The 26,605-nt window shown below is 40.2% G+C and overlaps 1 protein-coding gene and 1 long non-coding RNA gene across 3 annotated transcripts in view; one reads left to right on the top strand and one right to left on the bottom strand.

Moving 5' to 3' along the window:
* Nucleotides 1-25,173, bottom strand: part of GOLM2 (golgi membrane protein 2) — a 112,732-nt gene extending 87,559 nt beyond the window's left edge. Inside the window, exon 1 of one of the 2 annotated variants that reach the window (XM_060005147.1) lies at nt 24,582-25,173. In XM_060005147.1, the coding sequence (XP_059861130.1) occupies nt 24,582-24,908 (327 nt within the window). In that variant the 5' untranslated portion in view covers nt 24,909-25,173. The remainder of the gene's footprint in view (nt 1-24,581) is intronic. The other variant, XM_060005148.1, reaches the window with a different exon arrangement.
* A 207-nt stretch (nt 25,174-25,380) lies between these two features.
* The window catches only part of LOC132419677 (uncharacterized), a 36,185-nt gene continuing 34,960 nt past the window's right edge, over nt 25,381-26,605 (top strand). Inside the window, exon 1 of the long non-coding RNA XR_009518224.1 lies at nt 25,381-25,574. This is a non-coding gene — a long non-coding RNA (uncharacterized lncRNA). The remainder of the gene's footprint in view (nt 25,575-26,605) is intronic.

The following is a 26,605-nucleotide window of genomic DNA, read 5'->3' as shown; positions in this document are numbered from 1 at the left end:
ACCTTGCAGAATTTTATATGAAAGTTTATATCTATATTCTTTAGTCATATAGTCTTTCAAGTTTTTTACCAGGTCTTTTTAGTTGGAACTCTCTTTCATCCCTTGATCTTAGCTGCTCTTCTCTGGATCTTTCTTAAAACTTAAATCATGTAATCAATACTGAACAAAGTTTTGCAGGTATGGAAAGACTGTGATTATACAGAGGCCTAATAGCATATTGCTTAAAAGAACAAGCTGTAAGGTTAAATTGCCTGAGTCTGAATTCTGAATCCATGACTTATTGGCTCTATTACCTTAGACATACTGCTTAACTTCTCTGCACTTCAGTTTCCTTATCTGTAAAATGAGAATATGATCTGCCTCATCGGAGACAAACGAATGTTTACAATATCTCCTCCTCCCCCTCACAAGTAGTAAGTTCTTCATAAATGTTAGCTATTATTATTATGTAAAAGAGTAGAATGTCTACTTTATTGTTCCCAGGACCTAGCACAGCAGTCCCCAAAATTTAGCCTTTTTGTCTAAAGTAGTATATTGGAAATTTCACAGAATTTCCCAATTTATTACTTTATCCCCACTTCCCTTTTTTGATAGCTCAGAGCTAATTATCCTATAAGTACTGTGGATTATTTTCTCCTAAATGCTTCCACTGAATCTTCAATTTTTTCCCCCAATGCATAGTTAATGATCTTTCTGTGGTTTATCCCCTTCAACAGTACCATCTGTACACTGTGAACTTTTTCTAAATCATTCATTAAAAATGTTAAATATGACCAGTTGCAAAAATGATCTCGTCCTCCACCGTTTATTATTCTCCGAGAAAGTAACCATGGTACAATGGAAAAAATACTGGATTAGAAATCAGAAGACCTAGGTTTTAATTCCAACAATAGGTATGAGACCAGAGGAAAATCACTTTTAAAAGCTTTAGTTTTATCTATACAATGGGAACTACAAGCCCTATCTACCTTATGATTTCATTGTAAATATCAAATTAACCAGCCTTTCAGATCTATTATTCTCTATTCTTGCTGCCATTGTTTTAAAATTAGGCCCATAGTTCTTGCCTAAAATTCTGCATAATATATTTCGTAACTGATCTTGACTTCAATTTCTTTTCTCTACAATTATTCTCCATACTATGCCCATAATTATATTTTCAAAATACAAATTTGATTATATTGTTCCCCATCACCAAGAGGGTGATTAGTATGGCATATAAAGATTCTAAGAGTCTGACTGTAGACAGCCCAGAAATAAACCCCCACATATATTGGTCAACTGATTTTTTTTTTTATGGTGCAAGATACTTATTTTTTTATTGGAGTACAATTGCTTTACTATGTTGTGTTAGTTTCTGCTGTACAATGAAGTGAATCAGCTATATGTATACATATATCCCCTCCCTCTTGGACATCCCTCCCCCCCATCCCACCCATCTGGGTCGTCACAGAGCACTGAGTTGAGCTCCCTGTGCTATATAGCAGGTTCCCACTAGCTAGCTTTTTCACACGTGGTAGTGTATTTATATCATTTGGTAAACTGATTTTTCAATGCTAAGACCATTTAATGGGAAAGAAGAGTCTCTTCAACAAATGCTGCTAAGACAACTAGATAACCACATGCAAAAGTATGAAGTTGGACCCTTACCTTGCACGATACAGGAAGATTAACTCAAATGGATCAAAAACCTAAATTCAAGAGCTAAAACTATAAAACTCTTAGAAGAAAACAGGGGAAAATCTTCATGACCTTCAATTTGGTAATGGTTGTTTAAATATGACACAAAAAGCACAGGCAACAAAAGAAAAAAATAAAACTATACTTTATCAAAATTTAAAACTTTTGTATATCAAAGGACACTATCAACAGAATGAAAAGACAACCCACAGAAAGGAGAAAATATCTGCAAATCATATATCTGACAAGGATTTAATATCAAGACTACATAAAGAACTCCTACAACTCAACAGAAAACACATCAAAAATGAGCAAAGGACTTGAATAGAGATTTCTCCAAAGAAGATAAAAATGGCCAAGAAACACATGAAAAAATATTAAACATCATTAGTCATTAGGGAAATGCAAATCAAAACTACCAATACCACCAGGATGGGCTATTACTTAAAAAAAAAAAAGAAAGGGAAAATAACATGTGTTGACAGGGCTACGGAGAAACTGGAAACCCTGTGCATTGCTGGTGAGAGTGTAAAATGGTTTAGTCACTGTGGAAAACAGTTTGGTGCTTTCTCAAAAAGTTAAACATAGAATTACCATATGACCCAGCATTTCACTCCTAGGTGTATACCCAAAAGAACAGAAAATAGAGATTCAGACAGACTTATACACCAGTGTTCAAAGAAGTATTATTCACAATAGCTAAAAGGTGGAAACAACTCAAGTGTCTATCAACAAAAGAATGGAAAACAGAATGTGGTATAAACATACAATGGAATGTTATTCAATTGTAAAGAGGAATGAAGCTCTGATACATGCTACAACATAGATAAACTTTGAAAACATTATGCTAAGTGCAATAAGCCATACACAAAGGACAAGTGTGGTATGATTCCATTTATGTGAAGTATCCAGAATACACAAATTCATAGAGACAAAAAGTAAAATAGAGGTTACCAGAGGCTGAGAGAGGGGGGCAGTTATTGCTTAATGGGTACAGAGTTTCTCCTTGGAATGGTGAAAAAGTTCTGGAAATAGATAGTGGTGATGATTATACAATGTTGTGAATGGCACTAAACTGTAAACTTAAAAATGGTTAAAACAGTAAATTTTATGTTATGTAAATTTTACCACAATAAAAAATTAATAATAAAGAGTCTGGCCCTAAAGAGCTTTATCTGCAGCCACAAATTCCCCTCCTTCTCACCAACATGTACCTTGCATTCCACTCTCTTATTGAACTGCTTGACCTGTGAAGGTACAACATACTTTCAAGCTTTCCTGGCTTCATTTATGTTCCTTCTGTCCTTACCCCTTTCTAAGTTTGGTGAACTACCCTTCATCCATTAGGATTCATCTTTAGTGAATCTTTTCTTTCCTGACTTCCTGAAGCAGTTAATCAATTGTTCCTTAATACTTTCAAATCCCTTTGGAAACAGTTCTACTGTGGCATTTAATCATGCATTACGAATTATTTCTCTATGTGTATCTCCCCCATTAGACCAAGTTCCTTGAGGACTAGTAATTTTTTTTAATATTCTTTTTTTAAAATTGAAGTATAGCTGATTTACATATCCACTGTCGAGGACTAGTATTGAATCTTATTTTTCTATCCCTAGAACCTAGCACATGGTAAATACTCAACTTTCCCATATAAATGACTTACACATATAATGTGCTTTGAAAAATCACAAAGCACTATATCAGGAAAAGGACTTATTTCATTTTACCCTTTGTGAATTTATTTTAAGTTAGTTTCCAGTTTATGCAACAAGTCCCTGATGATACGCAGTATACAAGACAACTCAATTTTTTTCATTATGCTCCCATTAACTAATCCTAAGGTTTTCTTCTCATATAAATGCTAAATTGAACCAGGAGAATATTTTTGAGTTTCTAAATGAACAAAATACTAATCTAGATGTACTATCATATGCTTCAAAAAAAGGATACATTCTATGTATGCCAGAAAGATAATGAGTTGATAATGAGTGCCTTTACATCAGAATATTTTGATTATGTCTTCCAGAAAAGTAGTGTAATCAGATATGTGGATAATATCCGTGGTAGCCCCAGCACATATTTACACATGCTTTAAGAGCCAGTGCAGGGGCTTCCCTGGTTGCGCAGTGCTTAAGAATCCGCCTGCCAATGCAGGGGACACGGGTTCAAGGCCTGGTCCGGGAAGATCCCACATGCTGCGGAGCAATTAAGCCCCATATACCACAACTACTGAGCCTGCACTCTAGAGCCTGCAAGCCACAACTACTGAAGCCCATGTGCTTTACAGCCTGTGTGCTGCAACTACTGAGACTGCGTGCTGCAACTACTGAAGCCCGCAGCCTAGAGCCCGTGCTCTGCAACGAGAAGCCACCTCAATGAGAACCTGCGCACCACAACAAAGAGTAGCTCCTGCTCACCACAACTAGAGAAAGCTCGCGTACAGCAACGAAGACCCAACACAGCCAAAAATTTTTTTTTTAAAAAGTTTAAGAGCCAGTGCAAACTGCTGAATCTATCATCAAATATTTACTGAGTCCATACATAGGGCATAGTACCAAATATGTTAAGTGTTTACAAAGTTTAGACTATATATATATATATATATTTTTTTTATTATTATTATTATTTTTTTTTTTGCGGTACGGGGGCCTCTCACTGTTGTGGCCTCTCCCATTGCGGACGCGCAGGCTCAGCGGCCATGGCTCATGGGCCTAGCCGCTCCGCGGCATGTGGGATCTTCCCGGACCGGGGCACGAACCCGTGTCCCCTGCATCGGCAGGCGGACTCTCAACCACTGCGCCACCAGGGAAGCCCTAGACTAGATTTTTTTTTTTTTTTTCAGTATGCGGGCCTCTCACTGTTGTGGCCTCTCCCGTTGCGGAGCACAGGCTCCGGACGCGCAGGCTCAGCGGCCATGGCTCACGGGCCCAGGCGCTCCGCGGCATGTGGGATCTTCCCGGACCGGGGCACGAACCTGTGTCCCCTGCATCGGCAGGCGGACTCTCAACCACTGCGCCACCAGGGAAGCCCTAGACTAGATTTTTATAGTAAAGAAATTCACAATATAAAATTGGAAGACATGAAAAAACAGATCCAGTATAAATGTTCAGATATGGTTATTCACTCAACAGTTATTTATTAACTAGGTATAAACCAGGTACTTAAAACAATATGCAGATTAAGAAATATAGACTCTTCCTCAAGAATCTTAAACATTTATTAAGCAATATTATGACAGGGACTGTGGGAATACAAAGATGAACAAAACATACAGCCCTATTTGGCCCACAATCTAGTTATGGAGAAACAATCATAAGTAGATAATTACAGCAATTAACACTGGTGACTCTTCCTCAAAACTCCTTCCCTTGACCTACATGCCACCACAGTATCCAGCTTTTTCTTCCTCTCTCTGGCTACTCTTTCTCAGTCATTTAAACCTGCTCCTCCTCTACTATACCCTTATATGCTGCAAAGCTCTGTCTTACATATTCATCATCTTACTCTATAACCTGGACCATTCCTATGACTTCAACAACGAAAATCTTTTCCTAGCTTGTCCTTCTACTGAGTTCCAGAAGTGTATTTTCAACTGCCTACTAGATATTTAATAGATTCCTCAAACTCGACTAACCTAAAATTGCACTGTTCTCAAACTAACTTCTAATCTAAGGTTCCTACCTCAGGTCATGGCACCACAACCAGTATCACCAGTATCACAGGATTCATCTTTGCCTCCCCATCACACATCAAATGTATTACAAAATTTTGTTAATTCTATTTCTCTCCATTTCTGTGCCTTAATGACCCAGTATTTCTCCATCACTGTACCGCTGGCATTTGGTGTGAAACATTCCTTCATTGTTAGCACTCTCTTCTGCAATACAGAACATCTAGCATTCCTGGCTCCACACCTAAATGCCATTAACACTCCCCAGTCATCAGTACTAACAAAAATGCCTCCTGAGGCTGGTATTGCCCAGGTTAAGAATTATACTGTGCTTACCTGAAGACTCCATTATCTCTCATCTGTACTACTAAAAAAATTCTTTAATAAAAATCTTATATTTATTTTCCCTACATCTACTTTTTCTCCCTTCTAATCAATTCTCTATTCTGCAGCCAGAGTAGTGTTTTAAGCTCAATTTGCTCAAGTAATTCCTCTACTTAAAATCCTTCAATGTTTCTGATCTTAGGAGAAAGCATTTAGTCTTTTGCCATTAAATATAATGTTAGCTGTGGGGGTTTGACAGACATCCCGGATGAATACAAGGAAGTTTCCTTCTATTCCTATTTTGCTGAGAGCTTTAATCATGAATGAGTGTTAAATTTTGTTAAATGCTCTCTCGGCAAGGATATCCAATCCCACTTCTATTTAACATTGTACTGGAGGTCCTAGCCAGTACAATAAGGCAAGGAAAAATAAAATAAAAAGCATCCAACTGGAAAGGGGGAAAAAACTGTCTTTATTTGCAGATGACATGATCCTGTCCAGAAATAATTTTAAAGTATCTACCAAAAAAGCTACTACTAATGAGTTCTAATGGCTTTTTGTAGAATCCTTAGAATTCCTTAGATTCCATTAGTGCTAGAACTAATAAGTTCTAGTGCAGGGAAATGACCAATATATAGAAATTAATAGCACTTCTATACACCTGCAAAGAAGTGGAAAATGGAATAAAAGACACAATTCCATTTTTGATAGCATCAAATACATGAAATACTTGGGGATAAACATAATAAAATATGTGAGTCTGGAACACTGAAAATTATAAAATGTTGCTGCAAGAATTTACAGAAGACGGGCTTCCCTGGTGGCGCAGTGGTTGAGAATCCGCCTGCCGCCTCTGCAGGGGACACGGGTTCGCGCCCCAGTCCGGGAGGATCCTACGTGCTGCGGAGCGGCTGGGCCCGTGAGCCACGGCCGCTGGGCCTGCGTGTCCGGAGCCTGTGCTCCGCAGCGGGAGAGGCCACAGCAGTGAGAGGCCCGCGTACCGCAAAAAAAAAAAAAAAAAAAAAAAAAAAAAAAGAATTTACAGAAGACATAAACATAGATATACCACGTTTATGGATTGGAAGATTCAATATGGTTAAGATTCAGTTCACTCCAAATTGATTTATAGACTTATTATGGGTTGAGTTGTATCCCCCAAAAGATATGTTTGAGTCCTAACCCCCCCGCCAATACCTGTGAATGTGACCTTACTTAGAAATAGTGTCACTGCATATGTAATCAAGTTAAAATGAAGTCACACTGGATTGGGTAGGCCTTAATCCAATATGACCAGTATCCTTATTAGAAAAGAAAACAGAATTAGGGAAGAGAACACCATGTGTAGAGACAAAGACACACAGACATTTTGGGAAGACAGCCATGGAAGATGGAAACAGAGACTGAAGTTTTGCTGCCATAAGCCAAAGAACGCTTGCAGTTATCAGAACCTAGAAGCATCTTCTCCTAGAGGCTCCAGCGACAGCATAGCCCTGTCAACACCTTAATTTTGGACTTCTACTCTCCAAAAGTGTGAGATAATAAATTTCTATTATTTTAAGCTATCCAGTTTGTGGTAGTTTGTTACAGCAGCCCTAGGCAATTAATACACATAGTGAATACTCAAAAGTTATTTGATTTGTCGGCAAGATAACTACTCATATAATAATATATAATTTTATATATTTTAAAACAATATATAGATATAGGTATATAATGTGTGGCAATATATTTTATTGGAAATGACTTTTGAAATCAAACAGACCTTTGAGTTTAGAATTCTGCCATTCTCTCACCTGCTTGTTTCTTCCACCATAAAATGAGAAGGATTAATGGAAATACATAAAAGCCTGTCCAGTACAGATTTTTTTTTATAAATTTATTTATTTTTGGTTGCGTTGGGTCTTTGTTGCTGTGCGCGGGCTTTCTCTAGTTGCAGAGAGCAGGGGCTACTCTTCGTTGTGGTGTGCGGGCTTCTCATTGTGGTGGCTTTTCTTGTTGCAGAGCACGGGCTCTAGGCACACGGGCTTCAATAGTTGTGGCGCACGGACTTAGTTGCTCCACAGCATGTGGTATCTCCCCAGACCAGGGCTCGAACCCATGTCCCCTGCATTGGCAGGCGGATTCTTAACCACTGCGCCACCAGGGAAGCCCTCCAGTACAGATTTTGACATTTAATAATGTTCGTTTCTTTATTTCCTGGGTGCATTGGTATAGTTAATCTTGAAGAAATTTGGTCTTTTTTTTTTGGCCACGCCACGCAGCTTGCAGGATCTTAGTTCCCCAACCAGGGATGGAAACCGTACCCCCTTCAGTGGAAGCATGTTGTCCTAACCACTGGACTGCCAGGGAATTCCCTGGTCTTGTATTAAAACACTAATATATTAACTGACAAAAATATATTGATCACATAATACTCTGTACTACAAAGTTCTTAGAAACATGTCCCCACTTTTCTTTTTTTGGCTTCCTTTCTTATTTCCATATTTCTCTGCCTTTTCTTTTTCCCATGATAAGGATCAGAGTAATCCCAGGAGGTTTCATGGAGATCATAAAACTATCTGATTCTTGAAAAATGTTGGCTAGGATTCAGTTATGCAGAGAAAACCTAAAAGAACATTCAAGGAGATTCCTTCCACCCACTGCATAGAGGAAAAGAAACAATTCATGTTCTATAATGTGGCAATGTAGTATATGTCCTCTGAAGCAACAGGGAGTACTTGTTTAACTGTGACTTCATAAAGCAAAAACTGTTTTTTGTGAATGAAGACCTAAGGTTTCCGCATTTTGGCTTCTTACTTGGAAGAGAATTAACGCTCCCTTTGACTAAAGTTTTTGTCCATCTTGGCACAGGCAAGGCATGGAGTAATTTTAGTTTCTCACAGTGCTTCAATTTTCTCTTTCTGATTCTTAAAACTTTATCTAACTTTCTTGCTTTATTTTTTCCTGGCCAGGTAGCTCCTTTTGAACAGTGTTTCCTCAGAGATTTTGATCAGTTGCCTTCCATGTCCCATTCTTCCTCTCTGCCAAACTATGTCCTTCCCCTAAGGATGACTTCAAAACTTATCTCTAGGAAGACTTTTCTATTTAATATGAAATAATTTATTTTCTCTTTACAACTTCAAACTTACATATCTAATTTAAATCAACTTGGGAAAAAAATTCTTCTCATTTGATGATTAACAAAGGCCTAATCCACTAACATTTTCCACTCTTAACTATCTTAAGTTAAGAGCTTGACTATCTTTAGCATTTTGTACTGTAGATCTCTCTGGTCCCTCCTTCCTGTAACTTTTCTCCTTAGCTTCAATAACACCCATTTCCTCTCATCTGATCCCTCTCCCACTCAATGTTTATATACCCTGTGCTTCCATTTTTAACCCCAATTTCATTTCTTTATTTATATTTGAGCCTCTATTTGGGGTCAGTTCCTGTGCTACATGCTGTGGATACAGCAGTGACCAAATGAACAAGAGACAGATACAGTATACCTACGGAGTTTACAATCTAGCAGGGAATATGAGGGGAGGTCCTAACATCGCTTAAGGGGTTGGGGAAGACATTTCTGAGAGAGTTTTAGTTGAGTCCTAAGAAAGATTAGACTTTAGTGAGGTAAAGAATTAGTGAGAGGTTTGAAGGAATAAGGAGCTTGGGAGAGATGAGAAGAGGGTTCTGAGTGTAGGGCACTATGTTTCAAAGCACAGAATAGGGAAAAACATGGAAAGTTTGAGGATCTGAAAATTCAGTATGTGGTGTGGAGGGAGCTAAAAGAATAATAATATTTGATACTGGACTGCAAGGCTGAAGCCATACTGTGAAAATATCTGTGAGCTATGTTAAGGGCAATAGGAAGCCATTGATTGGCTTTCCCACAGTTCTACTGCATGTTTTAATTTTTATTTTTTAACAACTTAGTTCTTGTATAATTTACATACAGTAGACTGCATCTATTTAAAGTATGCAATTTGATGACTTCTGATAACTTTATACATCTGTGTAACCACCACTACAATCAAGATATAGCACATTTTTACCACCCCCTCAAAGTTTCCTCTTGCCCCTTCGTCTTCCCTCCCTCCACCTCTGGCTTCAAGCAACAACTGTTCTATTTTCTACTATTATGGATTAGTTTGCTTTTTCTAGACAATTATATAAATGGAATCACAAGTATGTACTCTTTTACATTGGTCTTCTTTCACTCAGCATAATGTTTTGAGATTCATCTATGTTGTTGAGTGTATCAATAATTCATTCCTTTTTATTGTTGAGTAATATTCTGCTATATGAATTTATCACAATTTGTTTATCCATTCATCCGCTGATGAACATTTGGGTTTTTCCAGTTTTTGGTTTTTGTGAATATAGCGACTAGGGGTATATGTGTATAAGTCTTCGTGTGGTCATATGTTTTCATTTCTCTTCGGCAAATACCTAAGAGTGAAATGGCTGGGTCATATTTATAACATAAATACTTAACTTTAAAGTTATATTTAACTTTATAAGGAACTGTTAAGTAGTTTGCTAAAGTGGTTGCACCATGTTATACTCCCACCAGCAGTATATGAGAGTTGTAGCTACTCTACGTCCACACTAACACTTGGTATTGTCAGTCTTTTTGTATTAGTCATTTTAATGGATATGTAGTGGTGTCTCATTGCAGCTTTAATTTGCATTTTCTTGATGACTAATTTTATTGAGAATCTTTTCATGTGCTTATTTGCTATTCATAAATCTTTGATGAAACGTCTGTTCAAATTTCTTCTCATTTTAAAAAATTGGGTTGTCTTATTATTGAGTTGTAAAGGCTTTTTTCGGACGTGCAGGCTCAGCAGCCATGGTTCACGGGCCCAGCCGCTCCGCGGCATGCGGGATCTTCCTGGACCGGGGCACAAACCTGTGACCCCTGCATTGGCAGGTGGACTCTCAACCACTGCACCACCAGGGAAGCCCATGTAAAGGCTTTTTATATACTCTGGTAAAATTTTTTTCTTCCAGTTTTAGTCAGATATATGACATACAGCACTGTACAAGTTTAAGGTGTACAGCATGATTTGACTTACAATACATCATGAAATGATTATCACAATAAGTTAGTGAGTGTCCATCATGTCATATAGATATAAAATGAAAGAAATAGAAAAAAAATTTTTTTTGTGATGAGAACTTAGTATTTACTCTCTTAACAATGTTCATATATATAACATAGAGCAGTGTTACTGATATTTATCATGTTATACATTACATCCCTAGTACATACTGGATGTATTATAACTGGAAGTTTATTTTGATCTTTTGACCACCTTCACCCAATTTCCCCTCCCCCACCCCCTCCCTCTGGTAACCACAAATCTGATCTCTTTTACTATGAGTTTGTTTGTTTGCTTGTTTTTGAAGTATAAATGACCTACAACACTGTGTTAGCTCCTGTTGCACAACATAGTGATGCGGCATTTCTATACATTTCAAAATGATCACCACAATAAGTCTACTTACACTATGTCACCATACAAAGATAACACATAGTTATTTACTATATTTTCCACACTGTACATAACAATCTATATCTATGTATAGATATGCTTATTTTAAGTTGCTGATCTCTTAAGTTCAAACGCATTTTAACAACCCTGCATTTTTACTCCCTGTCCCCACATTCACTGGTTCTGACACCATATTTTACACCTTTTTCTTTTGTGTATCCCTTAAACTGCTTATTACAAATATATACGATTTTACTACTTTTGTCTTTTAACCTTCCTACTAGCTTCATACATGACTCATTTACTACCATTATGGTATATTTGCCTTTATAAAGAGACTTTTCCTTTTGTAATTTTCAGGTTTCTAGTGGTGGTCTTTTATTTTTCGCTTAGAGAAGTCCCTTTAACACTTTTCTGTAAAGCTAGTTTGGTGGTACTGAACTCAAGGCTTCTTCTTGTCTGTAAAACTTCTGATCTCTTCATCAAATCTGAATGAAAGCCTTGCCAGAGAGAGTATTCTTGGTTGTATGTCTTTCCCTTTCATCACTTTAAATATATCGTGCCACTGCCTCCTGGCCTGCAGGGTTTCTGCTGAAAAGTCAGCTCTATATGCAGTTCCCTTGCATATAACTTGTTGCATTTCCCTTGCTGCTTTTATTTTATTTTTTAACATCTTTCCTGGAATATAATTGCTTTACAATGGTGTGACAGTTTCTGCTTTATAACAAAGTGAATCAGCTATACATATACATATATCCCCATATCTCTTCCCTCTTGCATCTCCATCCCTCCCATCCTCCCTATCCCACCCCTCTAGGTGGTCACAAAGCACCGAGCTGATCTCCCTGTGCTATGTGGCTGCCTCCCACTAGCTATCTATTTTACATTTGGTAGTGTATATATGTCCATGCCTCTCTCTCACTTTGTCCCAGCTTACCCTTCCCCCTCCCCGTGTCCTCAAGTCCATCCTCTAGTAGGTCTGCGTCTTTATTCCTGTCCTGCCCCTAGGTTCTTCGTGACCTTTTTTGGGTTTTTTTAGCATCTTTATTGGAGTATAATTGCTTTACAATGGTGTGTTAGTTTCTGCTTTACAACAAAGTGAATCAGCTATACATATACATATATCCCCATATCCCCTCCCTCTTTTTTTTTCTATTCTTTTTTTCTAACATTTTTATTGGAGTATAATTGCTTTACAATGGTGTGTTAGTTTCTGCTTTACAACAAAGTCAATCAGCTATACATATACATATATCCCCATATCTCCTCCCTCTTAAGTTTCATTTCTTTTTAATTAATATTCTTCCATTGTCTAAATGTACCACGGTTTATTTATCCATTTACCTACTTAAGGACATCTTGTTTGCTTCCAAGTTGTGGCAATTATGAGTGAAATGATATAAATGTATGTGTGCAGGTTTTTGTCTGGGCATAAGTTTTCAACTCCTCTTGGTAAATACCAAGGAACACGATTGCTGGGATGGTACGATGGTACAAATGTAAGAAACCCCAAAACTGTCTTCCAAAGTATCTGTACCATTTTGGATTTCCAGCAGTAATGAATGAGAGTTCCTGTTGCTCCATGTCCTCACCAGCATTTGGTGTTATCAGTGTTCCAGATTTTGGCCATTCTAATAGGTATGTAGTGGTATCTCGTTGTTTTAATTTGCGTTTCCCGATGACATGTGATATGGAGCATCTTTTCATATGCTTATTTGTCATCTGTGTATCTTTTTAAGTAAGATGTCTGTTAAGCTCCTTGTAAGTAAGGAGCTGTGTATCTTTTTAAGTAAGATGTCTGTTAAGCTCCTTGGCCCATTTTTAAATTGATAGCTGTGCTTTTTAGAGATGTATCTCTATAGCCCCATACATTGCACTCTTCTACCCATACCCTATGACTTTACTTATATTGGCTAGGCCATGAGCTCCTTAAGGGCAGGAACTGTGGCTGATTAATCTTTTTATTTTCAGCATGCTTCCCAGCTCCTGGTATGTCTGGGTGTTCAGGAAAGCTTTGTTGGACAGAACTGAACTCAGGCCAGTTGTGAGGTGTACTGTATCCTTGGTGACATGGGTGGGTGGGGAAGGCTGGGATATGTGATTACATTTCAACACCAATTCTCTGACGCTGACTGGGTTGATTCAGTTCTGACACTAACTACCCAACTACCCAGAGTTAACACAGTCCCCACAAGTTAAGGACACAGTCCCACAGGATTACCCCTTCCCATATCAGACCCCAGCCACAATTTTCAGGTATCTCCAAGAAACCCACACTTCTGTCTGGCTGTCTACAAATTGGGGGATTTGCATGATCTCCTCAGGTTCGGAAATATTTTAGAATACCTCACAGAACTCAAGAAAAGCAGTAAACTTGTGATTGCCCTTTTACTATAGAGGATCCAAATGAATAGCCAGATGAAGAGGTACGTAGGGCAACAGAATGGGGGAGAAGAGGGTGCAAGAGCATCCATCCCTGTGGAGTCAGGGTGCACTCCAGTACGTCAATATATTCATCAATGAGGAACCTCCCCAAACTTCACTGTTCAGAGTTTTTAATTGAGGTTTCACTGCATAAGCATTATTTTTTTAAATTTAATTTATTTTTTTTATATAGCAGGTTCTTATTAGTCACCCATTTTATACACATCAGTGTATACATGTCAATCCCAATCTCCCAATTCATCACTCCCACACCCCCGCCGCTTTCCCCCCTTGGTGTCCATACGTTTTTTCTCTACATCTGTGTCTCAATTTCTGCCCTGCAAACCGGTTAAGCTGTACCATTTTCTAGGTTCCACATATATGTGTTAATATACGATATTTGTTTTTCTCTTTCTGACTTACTTCACTCTGTATGACAGTCTCTAGATGCATCCACATCTCTACAAATGACCCAATTTCATTCCTTTTTATGGCTGAGTAATATTCCACTGTATATATGTACCACATCTTCTTTATCCATTTGTCTGTCAATGGGCATCTAGGTTGCTTCCAGGACCTGGCTATTGTAAATAGTGCTGCAATGAACATTGGGGTGCATGTGTCTTTTTGAATTATGGTTTTCTCTGGGTATATGCCCAGTAGTGGGATTGCTGGGTAATATGGTAATTTTACTTTTAGTTTTTTGTTTTTTGGGTTTTTTTTTTGTGGTACGCGGGCCTCTCACTGTTGTGGCCTCTCCCGTTGCGGAGCACAGGCTCCAGATGCGCAGGCTCAGCGGCCATGGCTCACGGGCCCAGCCGCTCCGCGGCATGTTGGATCTTCCCAGACCAGGGCATGAACCGGCGTCCCCTGCATCAGCAGGCGGACTCTCAACCACTGCACCACCAGGGAAGCCCTATTTTTAGTTTTTTTAAGGAACCTCCATACTGATCTCCATAGTGGCTGTATCAGTTTACATTCCCACCAACAGTGCAAGAGGGTTCCCTTTTCTCCACACCCTCTCCAGCATTTATTGTTTGTAGATTTTTTGATGATGGCCATTCTGACTGGTGTGTCCCTTGTTGCTTTTAACATTCTTTATCTTTAATTTTTGCCACTTTAATTACAATGTGTCTTGGTGTAGTCCTCATTGGGTTGATCCTGTTTGGGACTCTCTGTGCTTACTGGACCTGGATGTCTGTTTCCTTTCCCAGGTTAGGGAAGTTTTCAGCTATAATGTCTTCAATTATGTTTTCTGTCCCTTTCTCTCTCTCTTCTCCTTCTGGGACCCACACAACATGAATGTCAGTATGCTTGATGTTGTCTCAGAGGTCTCTTAAACTGTCCTCATTTCTTTTTTTTTCTTTTTTCTGTTCAGCTTCAGTAATTTCCACTACTCTGTCTTCCAGCTCACTGATCCATACTTCTGTATCATCTAATCTCCCGTTGATTCCTTCCAGTGTATTTTTCATTTCAGTTATTGTATTCTTCATCTTTGTTTGGTTCTTTATATTTTCTAAGTCTTGTTAAAAACTTCAAACATCTGCTCATCCAATCTTCTCCCAAGTTCCTTGAACATCTTAACAATCATTACTTTGAATTCTCTGTTGGGTAGATTGCCTATCTCCACTTCACTTATCTCTTTTGGGGTTTTATCTTGTTCCTTCATTTGGAAGATATTCCTCTGTTGCCTCATTTTGCCTAATTTACTGTTTTTATTTCTAAGTATCTGTTAGGTTGGTTTCATTTCCCAACCTCGGAAAAGTGGACTTTTGTAGATGTCCTATGCGTCCCAGCAGCACACTCCCCTCTGGTCACCAGAGCTATATGCTCTAGGGGTGCCCCCTATGTGGGCTACACGGGCCCTTCTGTTGTGGTGGTCTGTCTACTGCAGGCAGTCTGGTAGGTGTAGCTGGCCCCTGGTAGCCCTGTTGGCTACCAGGCTGTGCCTTGTATGGAGGCTGCTGGCCACTGGTTGGTGAGGCTGGGTCACGGGCTACTAGCTGAGGGCCCTGGGGTCCTAGGACTAGTGTTGGCCCACTGGTGGGTGGGGCCAGTTCCTGACACAGCTGGCTGCAGGGTCCAGGGTGTCCCAAAGCTGGTGTTGGCCCACTGGTGAGTGGGGCTGGATCCTGGGGTAGCTGGCTAAGGGGTCCAAGGTGGTATCAGCCTGCTGGTGGCTGGGTTTGTGGCCCAGGGGGTGCCAGGGGCTAGTGCTGACTTGCTAGTGGGCTGAGTGGAGTTCCCAGGGTCTGGTTATAGGGCCTTGGTGGTCTAGGAGCGGTGTTGGCCACTGGTGGGCAGGGCTGGGGCCAAGAGGGTATTAGGGCTGGTGCTGCCCTGTTGATGGGTGGGCTGGGTCCTGGTACAGAAGACTGCCTTGATATAATTCTTCTATCAGATAAATGTATCGTGAATATTTCTTCCAACCCATGACTTGCTTTTTCTTTCTTTCTTTTTTTAAATAGTGCCTTTTGAGGAGGAAAGTTCTTAATTTTGATAGTCACATTTATCTGTTTTTTTCTGTATGGTTCATGCTTTTTGCGCCCTCAAAATCCATGCCTATACAAAGTCACAAATATTCTCCTGTGTTGTCTTCTAGAAGATTTATAGTTTCAACTTTTACATTTAAGGTCCATGATTCATTTCAAGTTAATTTTGTATATGTTGTGAAGCAGCACAACAGTATACAACACCACCACCCACCCCACCACCGTAAAGATATCCAGTTGCTTTAACATCTTTCGTTGAAATGTTTCCCCATTAAATTGTCTTGGCACTTTTGCCAAAAATCAATTGACCATATATCTGTGTGTCTATTTCTGCACTCTATTCCGTTCCAGTGATTTATATGCCTATTTTTTTTCAATAATTCCACACTGTCTTGATTACTATATCTTTATAATAAGTTGTGAAATCAGGGAGTATAAGTCCTCCTACTTTGTTCTTTTTAAAATTGTTTTGGCTATTCTAGGTTATTTGCACTTCCATATACATTTTAGAAACAGCTTGTCAGTTGCTACAAAAAAATAAAATAACTTTTAAAAGTCCGCCAGAGTTTTTATTGAATCTTATATTAGTTTTCTACAGCAGGGGTCCCCAACCCCCGGGGCACGGACCATTACTTGTCCACGGCCTGTTAGGAACCAGGCCACACAGCAGGTGAGCGGTGGGCGAGCAAGCGAAGCTTCATCTCCTGCTCTGCATCGCTCACATTACCGCCTGAACCATACCCCGCCCCCCGCCCGTCTGTGGAAAAACTGTCTTCCACGAATGCGGCCCCTAGTGCCAAAAAGGTTGGGGACCGCTGTTCTAGAGCCATTATAACAATGTACCACAAACCCAGTGACTAAAACAACCAAAAATTTTCTCTCACAATTCTGGAGGCTAAAAGTCCAAAATTAAGTTGTCTGTAGGGCCATGCTTTCTATTTGAAGGCCGTAAAGGAGGATCCTTCCTTGCCGCTTTCTTAGCTTCTAGCAGTTGCTGACAATCCTTGGCATTCCTTACCTTATAAATGCATCACTCCAATCAAGGCCTCCATCTCCACATGGCCTTCTTCCCTGTATTTCTTTTTTTTTTTCCCTGTATTTCTTTATGTATCCAAATTTCCTCTTCTTATAAGGACACAAGAAATTGGATTAGGGTCCACTCTAATCCAGTAACCCATAACACTTTGTATCAGCACTAAGGACTATCAAGAGATTATTGGAAAATTTTTAAAATATGGTCCTTCCTCAAGCAACTTAAGATTTTGTTGAGAAGACAAAGTCAACATCTAAGAAACTATTAGTGAAAAATGAAAAACAAAATAAATTAGTGTGGCTCAAACAATAAATGTTACTTGTGTACAAAGAAAAAAAAAAAGCATACTCCAGGTCAGAAGTCCCAGAGGGCTTCATGGTCGAAGTACCAAAAGATTAGTATAACAGAGAAACAGAAAAGAGGTAAGAGTCATTAACAGGAACAAAGGTACAGAAACAGAAATTAATATGACACAGAAAGGCAGGTGGGGAGACAAAGGTAAGCAAAGCAACATGTCTGGAACACAGTTTGGGTCAGGAGACTGGGAGACGAAGGTAGATGGAGGCACTCCATGGAAGACCTTAAAGGTTAGACAGCAGAATTCTGATTTGACACAGTGAGTGTTACAACTACTCTGAAAGTAAGGTTTGAGGAAGATCAGGTTTGATTAAGGGGGAGAACTAACTGAAAGAAATAGAGTCCAGGGCAAGGAGGCTAGTTAGGAAGCTCCTGTTTCCTTTCCAATCAATTCTCTATTCTGCAACCAGAGTGATGTTTTTATAAACTCAATCTGATCAAGTAACTCCTCTGCACCTTCACTGAATATGAGATGCTGAAGGAATCAAAGATGACACCAAAATTTCTAACCTCCACCTTAATAATAGTTGCATGAGCTTTATAAAGACCAAGAAGGTAGGAAAGGGATATATAGTTTGGAGAGGAGGTATGAGTTTTGTATGGCTTATGAATAATTTGAGGTAGCAATTAAACAACAGCTAGAATTTGGCCAGATTATGATGGGGGAGGCAGAGGCAAAGGTAGGAATTTTCATGTGCAGCATATTAAAGAACTGTACAAGGCTGATCTTCAAATTACAGAGGGAAAGGCAGGCTTCAGGGAGTCAGCTGAGACAAGTATGAGAGGAGTTAACTAAGCCTAATTAGAAGTGGACCAGGAAAGGTGGCAGGGGTGGAGTCAGACAACCAGGAGCAAAGGGTGAGGCAGGCTGGCTAGAGCTGGGACGGATCTTAAGCAGGAACCCAGACAGAATCCCATCCTGGAAAGAAGTCAGGACAGAAATAAGGAAGAGGTTGTAGAATAGTAATAGCTAACATAACACTTATTAAACATTTCTTTTTTTTTTTTTTACTATGTGGTAGGCATTGTTCTAAACATTTAAAAGAATTTATTCACTTAAACTTCACAAGAGTGAGAGAGCTAACTATTACTGTCCTTATTTTACAGATGCGGAACCAAGGCACAGAGAAGTTAAGTGATTTGCCCGGGGTTCTACACATAGCAAATGGCAGGCCAGGATTTGAGACCATGGTAATGAACATCTACTCTGTGCTAGGGTTTTTACATATACTTATTTGGTATGTGTATGAGTGTTGTGTACACACACAAACGCAACGAGGATTTTTTTGGGAAAAAAAAAGTAATATGCTACCCACCCTCCTTTCTGGCACATGACCTTTCCCCTATTCAAGCAAAGGTACAATATATTACTGCCATCAAGGAGGATTATGGTTGTTAAAGGGAAAAAGAGGTCATTTACTGTTCAGCTTCAAACCTAAAAACTGACTTTTTTTTTCATCTGTAATAAAACAACAGTTTGGGGAAGGTCTTTTTCTACATTCTAACAGCTTCTTTTATTTATCAAGAGCTTGACTTGGCCCACCTGGATCACATAACTTTGGTACAAGATACAGGCAGGAAGAATTCAAGTTAGGAAAAGAGAAATAACCAACACCTAGGAAATAGAAGAAAGGGTCTTTCTCGCAGAAAGAAGAAAGAAAAAGCAGTGTGTATGTCACTGATTCCCCCTTGTTATGGGCTGAACTGTATTCCTCCAAAACCCATATACTGAAGTCTCAACGCCCAGTACCTCAGAATGAAACCTATTTGGAAATAAGGTCTTTAAAGAGGTAATTAAGTTAAAATGAGGCCATTAGGGTGGGACTGTAATCCAATACGACTGGTGTCCTTATAAGAAGAGGAAGAGACCTCAGGGATGCAGGAGCACAGGACAACCATGAGATGAAAAAGCAGCAAGAAGGTGGCCATCTGCAAGCCAAGGAGAGGGGCTCTAGAAGAAACCAACCTGCTGGTACTTCAACCTTGGACTTCTAGACTCCATCAGAGTTTATGTTACATCAGAACATAAATTTCTGTTGTTTTTAGCCAACCAGTCTGTAGTATTTTGTACGGCAGCCGTAACCAACTAATACACCCCTCTAGGCTGAAACTCCTTAGGGAGGAAGGCAAAAAAATAAGGTAAATGTGGGGGGAATCCCAAAGAAGTGGAGCTTATTTCTCACTTCCATGGACAATTTCAAGCTCCCTTAAAGAATTTCTGTGTTCTAACAGCCCAGATAACAGACTGAAAATGGCAGGATAGAATAATAAATTAGAAGATGTCCAATGTCACCTTTCCGATTCCTGTGGAGCAGGGATTCCTAGATTCCCAAAGATAGCCTGACAGTTGCAATGAGTACACCTAGCACCTAGAATTTGGTCTCTAATACCATTTTCCAATAAAAGGAACTAGGGCTCCATGGAGAAGGAGTCTAGGACTGGGGCAGGAAGTATATAAGATGAGCCAGAAGCATCTTGTAGTGCCAGAAAGTAGGGGTTTGTCACAATGATGGGGTATTATGTCAGAGGGATACAGGAGGCAAATGAAAGAGCTCCCAATGGCCAAAGTTGGAACGATTTGAGCAACAAAATAAAGTAGCACTGGATTATAACCTAAAGTATAAAATAAATATCCATGAATCCATACTGATATAAATAAATGACTGAATAAATAAATAAGGGAGAAGAGATAAAGGTCCAAGTAATTTATATGTAGAAGAATTCCAAGTAATTTATATAGATACTCTGCCCTTAAGGAGATAGAACATAACTCCCAATTCATTAAGTGCACATAGTAACTTCCTTCCAAAGAGTACAGCATGGAAAAGGAGAAAAAGAGAGTAACTTTACAGTGGAGAAACCTGACAAACACTACCTCAAGCCAGGTGATCAAGGTTAACATCTAGTGATAAGTCATTTTGAGAGATGTTCCCTTGATACGATGAGTATGGCACTTTATCTCTGTGGTCTTCCTCCCCAAAACCATTACCTGAGTCTAATCCTGAGAAAAGCATCAAACAAATCCCAACTGAGGGACATTCTACAAAACACCTGACCAGTGATCCTCAAAACTTTCAATATCATAAAAAACAAAGTCTGAAAAACTGTCACAACTAAAAGAAGACTAAAGAGACATGACAACTAAATGTACTGTGGAACCCTGGATGGGATCCTGGAACAGAAAAAGGGCGTTAGAGAAAAATTGAGAAAATCAAAATAAAGTATGGACTTGTTATTAATAATGTATCAATAGCAATTCATTAATTATGACAAATGCACCATATTAATGTAGGATATTAATAACAGGGGAAATTAGGTGTGGGGTATGAGGAAACTGTACTATCTTTGCAATAATTCCATAGATCTAAAATGTTCTAAAATAAGAGTTAAAAAAAAAAATGGTAGCCGGAGCAAGGACTGCCTTGCCAACACCCCCTCAAAACACATCATACCTAAGGCAGCTAGCTCATCAGGGCAAAGGGATTTTTGGTGTGGAACATCTATGGAGTGGAGGGGGAAAGGGTATATAGGGAGGTGATGCCGCCATAAGATCCTGGTCTCCAAAAAACTGTGAAGCAAGTACCTAGTCAGGCAACCAAACACCACTGTTGATACTTAAGATAAAGACCCTTGAGGAACCCCAAACCACGTGCAGATTTGAGGTCACTGCCCACATTGCCCTGGGGACACATAAGATTTAACCTACATCTCAGACACTACGGTGACAATGAGAAAATATTCTCATTGTCAGTCAGGATACCTTACTTAGGCTGCAGCTAAGGAACTCTCAACTTGACTGGCTTAAACAATATGGAAATTTTTTTATCTCACATAACGAGTGCCAATATTCTATTGTAACACCCCACTCTGCCATCTTCAGTGCCTCAGCCATTCCTTAGCTAACTCTCGTGGCACTCCGGTTGCCTCAATTTCAGGTATCACGTGCAGAAGCAACACTATCTGGCAGAAGAGACCATCTCTTCATTTTGAAGAGCACTGCTCAGGTACTTTGTAGAATGTCCCTGAATATGAGTTTGTCTGATGCTTTCTTATGATTAGACTGGAGATTTTTGATTTGGGGTAAGATAACCACAGAGGTGCAAGTATGACTCTTTTAAGGAGCAAGGAAACTTCCCTTCATGACTCACTAGCCAGCCCCTTCCTAAACTAATCACTGGGAATAATGAAATTACCATAATCAGTTTAAACCAATCAGGACTTACCCCTGAGTCACAGAGAAGGATATATACCAAACAAAGGGGGTATAAATGATTATTGAGGGGGCCAGCACCAGTGTGTACTATAGGTAAAAACCCTGAAAGGCAGAGAGAGCCTTTACTTTAAAGAGACTACATTAATGATTAAACATTAAAACAAGTCTATTTCAAAATGGAAGACACTTTTAATTGTCAAATTTACTTCAACACTATCACCACCCAAAGGGATTTTATATCATTTATAGAAAATAAATCCCTCCTCTCAGCTATTGAGGGAGTAGCAGGAATAAAGGAAACACCTCTGAAGGACAAATTTCATCTATAGTTCATCTAGACCAAGACAACCCTTTCTATTAGTAACTCAAAGCCTCCTCATTAACCCCAGGAACATACACTCACAAGCTCTCCAACGAAGATGCTATAGCTAGTTCAAAATATAAAATTGACATGCAAAGAAGAGGTACAGATTTGTGAGCCAGCTGCATAGAATATTAGCCAAACAATAGTTAAGATACCTGGGGCAACATTTCCCAAACTAGTGTGCTTTGCTACATTTTTCTGTACCATGGTAACAAGTAGGCCATGAAAACAGTAGTCGGTGATCAAATTAACTGATAGAGACTAAGTTAAACAAAATTAAATAGGCTTCTTTACTAATACATTTCTCAGAGCCTTTATATGCTAGCAGGCATTATGAATTCCAAGAAGGCTTTTCTCCTGACCATCTACAAACAATTTCTAGGACAGCATTCTGTTTAACACCACCTTGAGAAATACTGCTGTAAGGGGAAAGCAAAGGTCCAAGAATAAAGTCCATTACTATTACACTGTTGGAGGGGGGAAAAAAAAAATCCATCAAAGAATATAGTGAAGAAGGCAGGAAGCAAAGCCAGAGAGTTCAATGATACAGAAGCAAGAAAGGAGATAGTTTCCAAAAAGCTAGAGACAATCAATTACTGAGAAATTAAATAGAATGAGAATAAAAATGTTTTTTTGGATTTGACCAGGAAGACTGACACCTGTGACCTTCAAGAGAATAGCTTCAGAAAAGAGAAGGAAAGAAGGATGGCATACAGAATAAAAAAATTAGGATGGGGATGAAAAAAGAAATAGATGAAACATTTATAGACCACCCATAACCGGAGTTTAGCAGTGAAAATTTAAAAAGACATTGGTTGGGGCTTCCCCGGTGGCGCAGTGGTTGACAGTCCGCCTGCCAATGCAGGGGACACGGGTTCGTGCCCCGGTCCAGGAGGATCCCACATGCCGCGGAGCGGCTGGGCCCGTGAGCCATGGCCGCTGAGCCTGCGCATCCGGAGCCTGTGCTCCGCAACGGGAAAGGCCACAACAGTGAGAGGCCCGCGTACCGCAAAAAAAAAAAAAAAAAAAAGACATTGGTTGATTGGGAGAAGGGAGTATATGGAAGAATAAAAAAATTTTAGAACAGCAAACACCTACATATGGTTGAAGGTAAAAGTGAAAACCTACTGAAAGAAACTGAAATTACAGTCCAGTAGATGGAAGAAATGGAATCCTGAGTATAAATTACTAAAAAAGACTTATCTTTCTTTCCAGATTGGAGAGAATTTGAATAGTATGCCTAACCATTCCAAGACTGAAGACCTTGTTTTAATACTACAAAATTTCATGGATTTCTGCCTATTCCACCCAAGAGAATTTTTCAGTCTGTAGAGTTCAGGATGTAGTATGTTTGTAAGTTTGCTGAGCTCTTGCCCCTCTCAGAAGCTGTCTGTTATGGTGAAGGTGTAGGTCATAGAAAAGCACTTACCTGAGGGCTTCAACCTTCATGAAATAAGAAACAAGGTAGAGGTCGGTGACAATAAGGAAGTTGGGAGCTCAGGAGATTTTAATTTATAATGACTTACTACAAATGATTTTAATATACAAAATAAAAACTTATAATAGGAACACACACAAAAAAGTGTGAAGACTACCAAAAGAGGGTCCAGAAAGAAAGGCATCTACTTATCCCACCCAGAAATTTACTGTGGTAAATCAACAGAAGTTGCATAGGTCATAAGTTAATAACATAGTTCCCAATATGCTGGTGAGAACAAAGACTATTCAGCGGTGGGTCTAATTACAGTCTAGCTTTAAACTTTTAAAATTTAAACTTAGTATGGCCTTCCAACACCAACCCTAATAGTCAGGCATACAAAATTTCATTTTTATTTCCTTTCAAGATCAATCAGGACAATGACATGAGATTCTGTTGCTTAGAACTTATTTCTAGGTTCTACCTTTTCGGCTAATTTCACTAACCATTCAAACTGAGTACATAATTTTGGATTATCTATGTCCAAGTCACAAGTGGCTCACATATGGCTCCAGAGCCCATCATAACATTTTCATCACAAAAAAGGCAGTAATATCCGACTCTTTGCTTAATACATAGCCCTATAGAGATGTAAGAAAACTCAGACTGCTTTTAAAAATATATGGTGACCATCGTAAATAGAGGAGTTAGAGGAGGCCCCATCCTTTAAATAAATTAATTAATAATAATCAGTGTGCACGGAATAAAGGATAAGGTAACACACCAAATCCGGCAGCCTCCAGATTTGTGTATCTGTAAACATAAGGCGGCCGACCACATAGGCCAGATGATTACTACTGCCAGCTCAGCAGCTGAGCTTGGAGAAGAGGCGGCATCCACACACAGGCCACTCTTGAGAACCAAAACTTACAGCCAGTTTCATCTGGCAGGGACTGGAAAATGTAGCAGTGATTAAACCGGTTAAAGTCCGACAGAAATAGGGTTGTTAGCGGTAAGGGGAGCCTCCGAGGCTTCAATTCTGGAAGGCATAAGGCAGCCACGGCTGGGCGAACACCCCCACCGCGGAGCTGGAAAAAACTGGGGGTTGAGGGGAGAGGGCTCGTCCTTACCTTGTCATCCTCGCATCTTTTCCCGAGGCCCTCCCTGGCCTGCAGCCGGCTGCTGAGCCGGCCGTAATCGGCCTCTTTCTGGTCAATCTGTTTCTTGTGCGAGTCCACCAAGAGCAGCAGGTCCGAATTGCGCTTCTCCAGGCGCCCGCGAGCCACCTCGGTGCGCTGGACCTGGCCCTGCAGCTCGGCCACCTCCTCCTGAAGCAGGACGTGGCGGGAGGAGATTCTCCAGTAGTTGAAGGCGAGGACCGCGATCACCACCAGCAGGACCACCAACACGAAGGAGGGCAGGCGGCCGGCCCGCCTGTTCGCCCCGAAACCCACCATGGGGCCGAATCAGGCTGTACTCCGATGCCTCGGCGCCGACGCCTGCAGGCAGACGCTCAGGCCGAGGTGGCTGAGTTGCCTGGGGTACACGGCCCCAGGGCCGGCTGAAGCCGGAGGCGGGCCGATTCGCCCGCCCGCGAGCCGGAGAAGGGGGCGGGGCCGCAAGCCGCAGGCCCCTCCCCGCCCCCCCCTTCAAATCCTGCCACAGCGCGTTCCGCAGGCGCTGAACTAGACCCCGCACCAGCTGGGCGGAACCAGGAGAACCCAGCTGCCCGAACTCCAGGTCCAACACTTCAGGGTTAGGGGGCGGGGAAAAGAGCCGGAAGGGGGTGGATTTAACTCTGGCCCCGCCCATTGGCTGGGTCTGGGTCGCCAAGGGGGCCATTTCCTAGTTTCCGCCAACGCCCCCTCTTCTCGCGAGAAAGTGGGCTTTTCTCGCTCTTCGCAGTCTTATCTCGCGAGGGTTATCTCTGTCTGGAAGAGTGTTGTGATGATTTTGGCGGTCTGGGTTAGTACTTGTATACCTGAACTGGAGCCCCTTCGGCTTTTACCTGCTCAATCCCCTTGACCCATGGTCAAGGGAGTGCCTACCATGCCATGGCCCTCGTGAGAGTTTTTGCTTTTGAGGACATCTGAGGTTGCGACCGCTATGTAAGGAAAACTTAGGTGAGCTGCGGGCAGAAGGGGCGACTAGATTTTGTATTTGCTTCAGTAGGTTTTCTTGCTTGTGCTAACGATGTGGAGAGAAAACAATAACAAGAAAGAAAAAGACCATGAAATTGTGGTGCCCCAAACATTACGGGGGAAAGCAAGAGAAACTAAGTTTTATGACTGAAAGAGGTGGTACCAGCCTGGTCTCCAAGGTTACTGCTTTCACTAATGGAAAGAACTTCAGAATGTATGAGCCTCTGTTCCTAAACTCACTGCTGCTTTTGCCTTGAACTGGGCTTCCAAGTAGAAAGTCCAGAAGCTGCCCACAATGAATGATAACTTATGCTGTTACTGACAGCAAGCACGGTCTGGGTTAGATATAGTAGCTCTCTTACAAATTGTTTTTGCATACTTAGTCTCATATTATCGTCTCAGCAACACAGTTTTACAGATGAGGAATCCAAGACACAAAGATGTACCAGAAACTTTCTCAAAATCCCATATCTTGTTTGAGACAGAATTAGGCTTGAATTCGGGTCATTGGTCTCTAACATCATTGCTCTTTGCATTATACCAGGCTAACTGTTGCTATATGTTCGGCATTAATTACAGTGATGCAGAAAAAGCCCTCACCTCTTTTGTGTTTTCTGCGTATTTGTCCTCGCATAAAAGGTTTTTTTTTAAACACCTTTCGCATAGAAGTTTTAAAAGTTATTTGGCTCTATCCTGTTTAAGGAGAAGATGGAGTTGGTTTATTTTTCAGACCTCAGGTTCAAGAACGAACATAAACCAACCAAACGCAAGAACTTTGGTATTTTCATTCAAATCAGAGTGGTATGATTTTGAAGTAAGAAGACTTGTTATCTTTGATTAATTATTCTATGTCTCCTGTCCATTTCAAAAATAAAGTTTCTTGCCTAATAGTCCTAGAGTAGCCTGGAAGAATTATTGCACCCTGAAAGAGGGATGATTTCTCTCTCACAAATACGGGAAAAAAACACCAAAATTATTAATATTTAATCCACATCAAACTTGAGCCCTTTGCT

Source organism: Delphinus delphis, chromosome 2, assembly GCF_949987515.2.
Source record: "Delphinus delphis chromosome 2, mDelDel1.2, whole genome shotgun sequence".
Classification (NCBI taxonomy): domain Eukaryota; kingdom Metazoa; phylum Chordata; class Mammalia; order Artiodactyla; family Delphinidae; genus Delphinus; species Delphinus delphis.
This window is presented reverse-complemented; position numbering and strand designations above follow the sequence as displayed.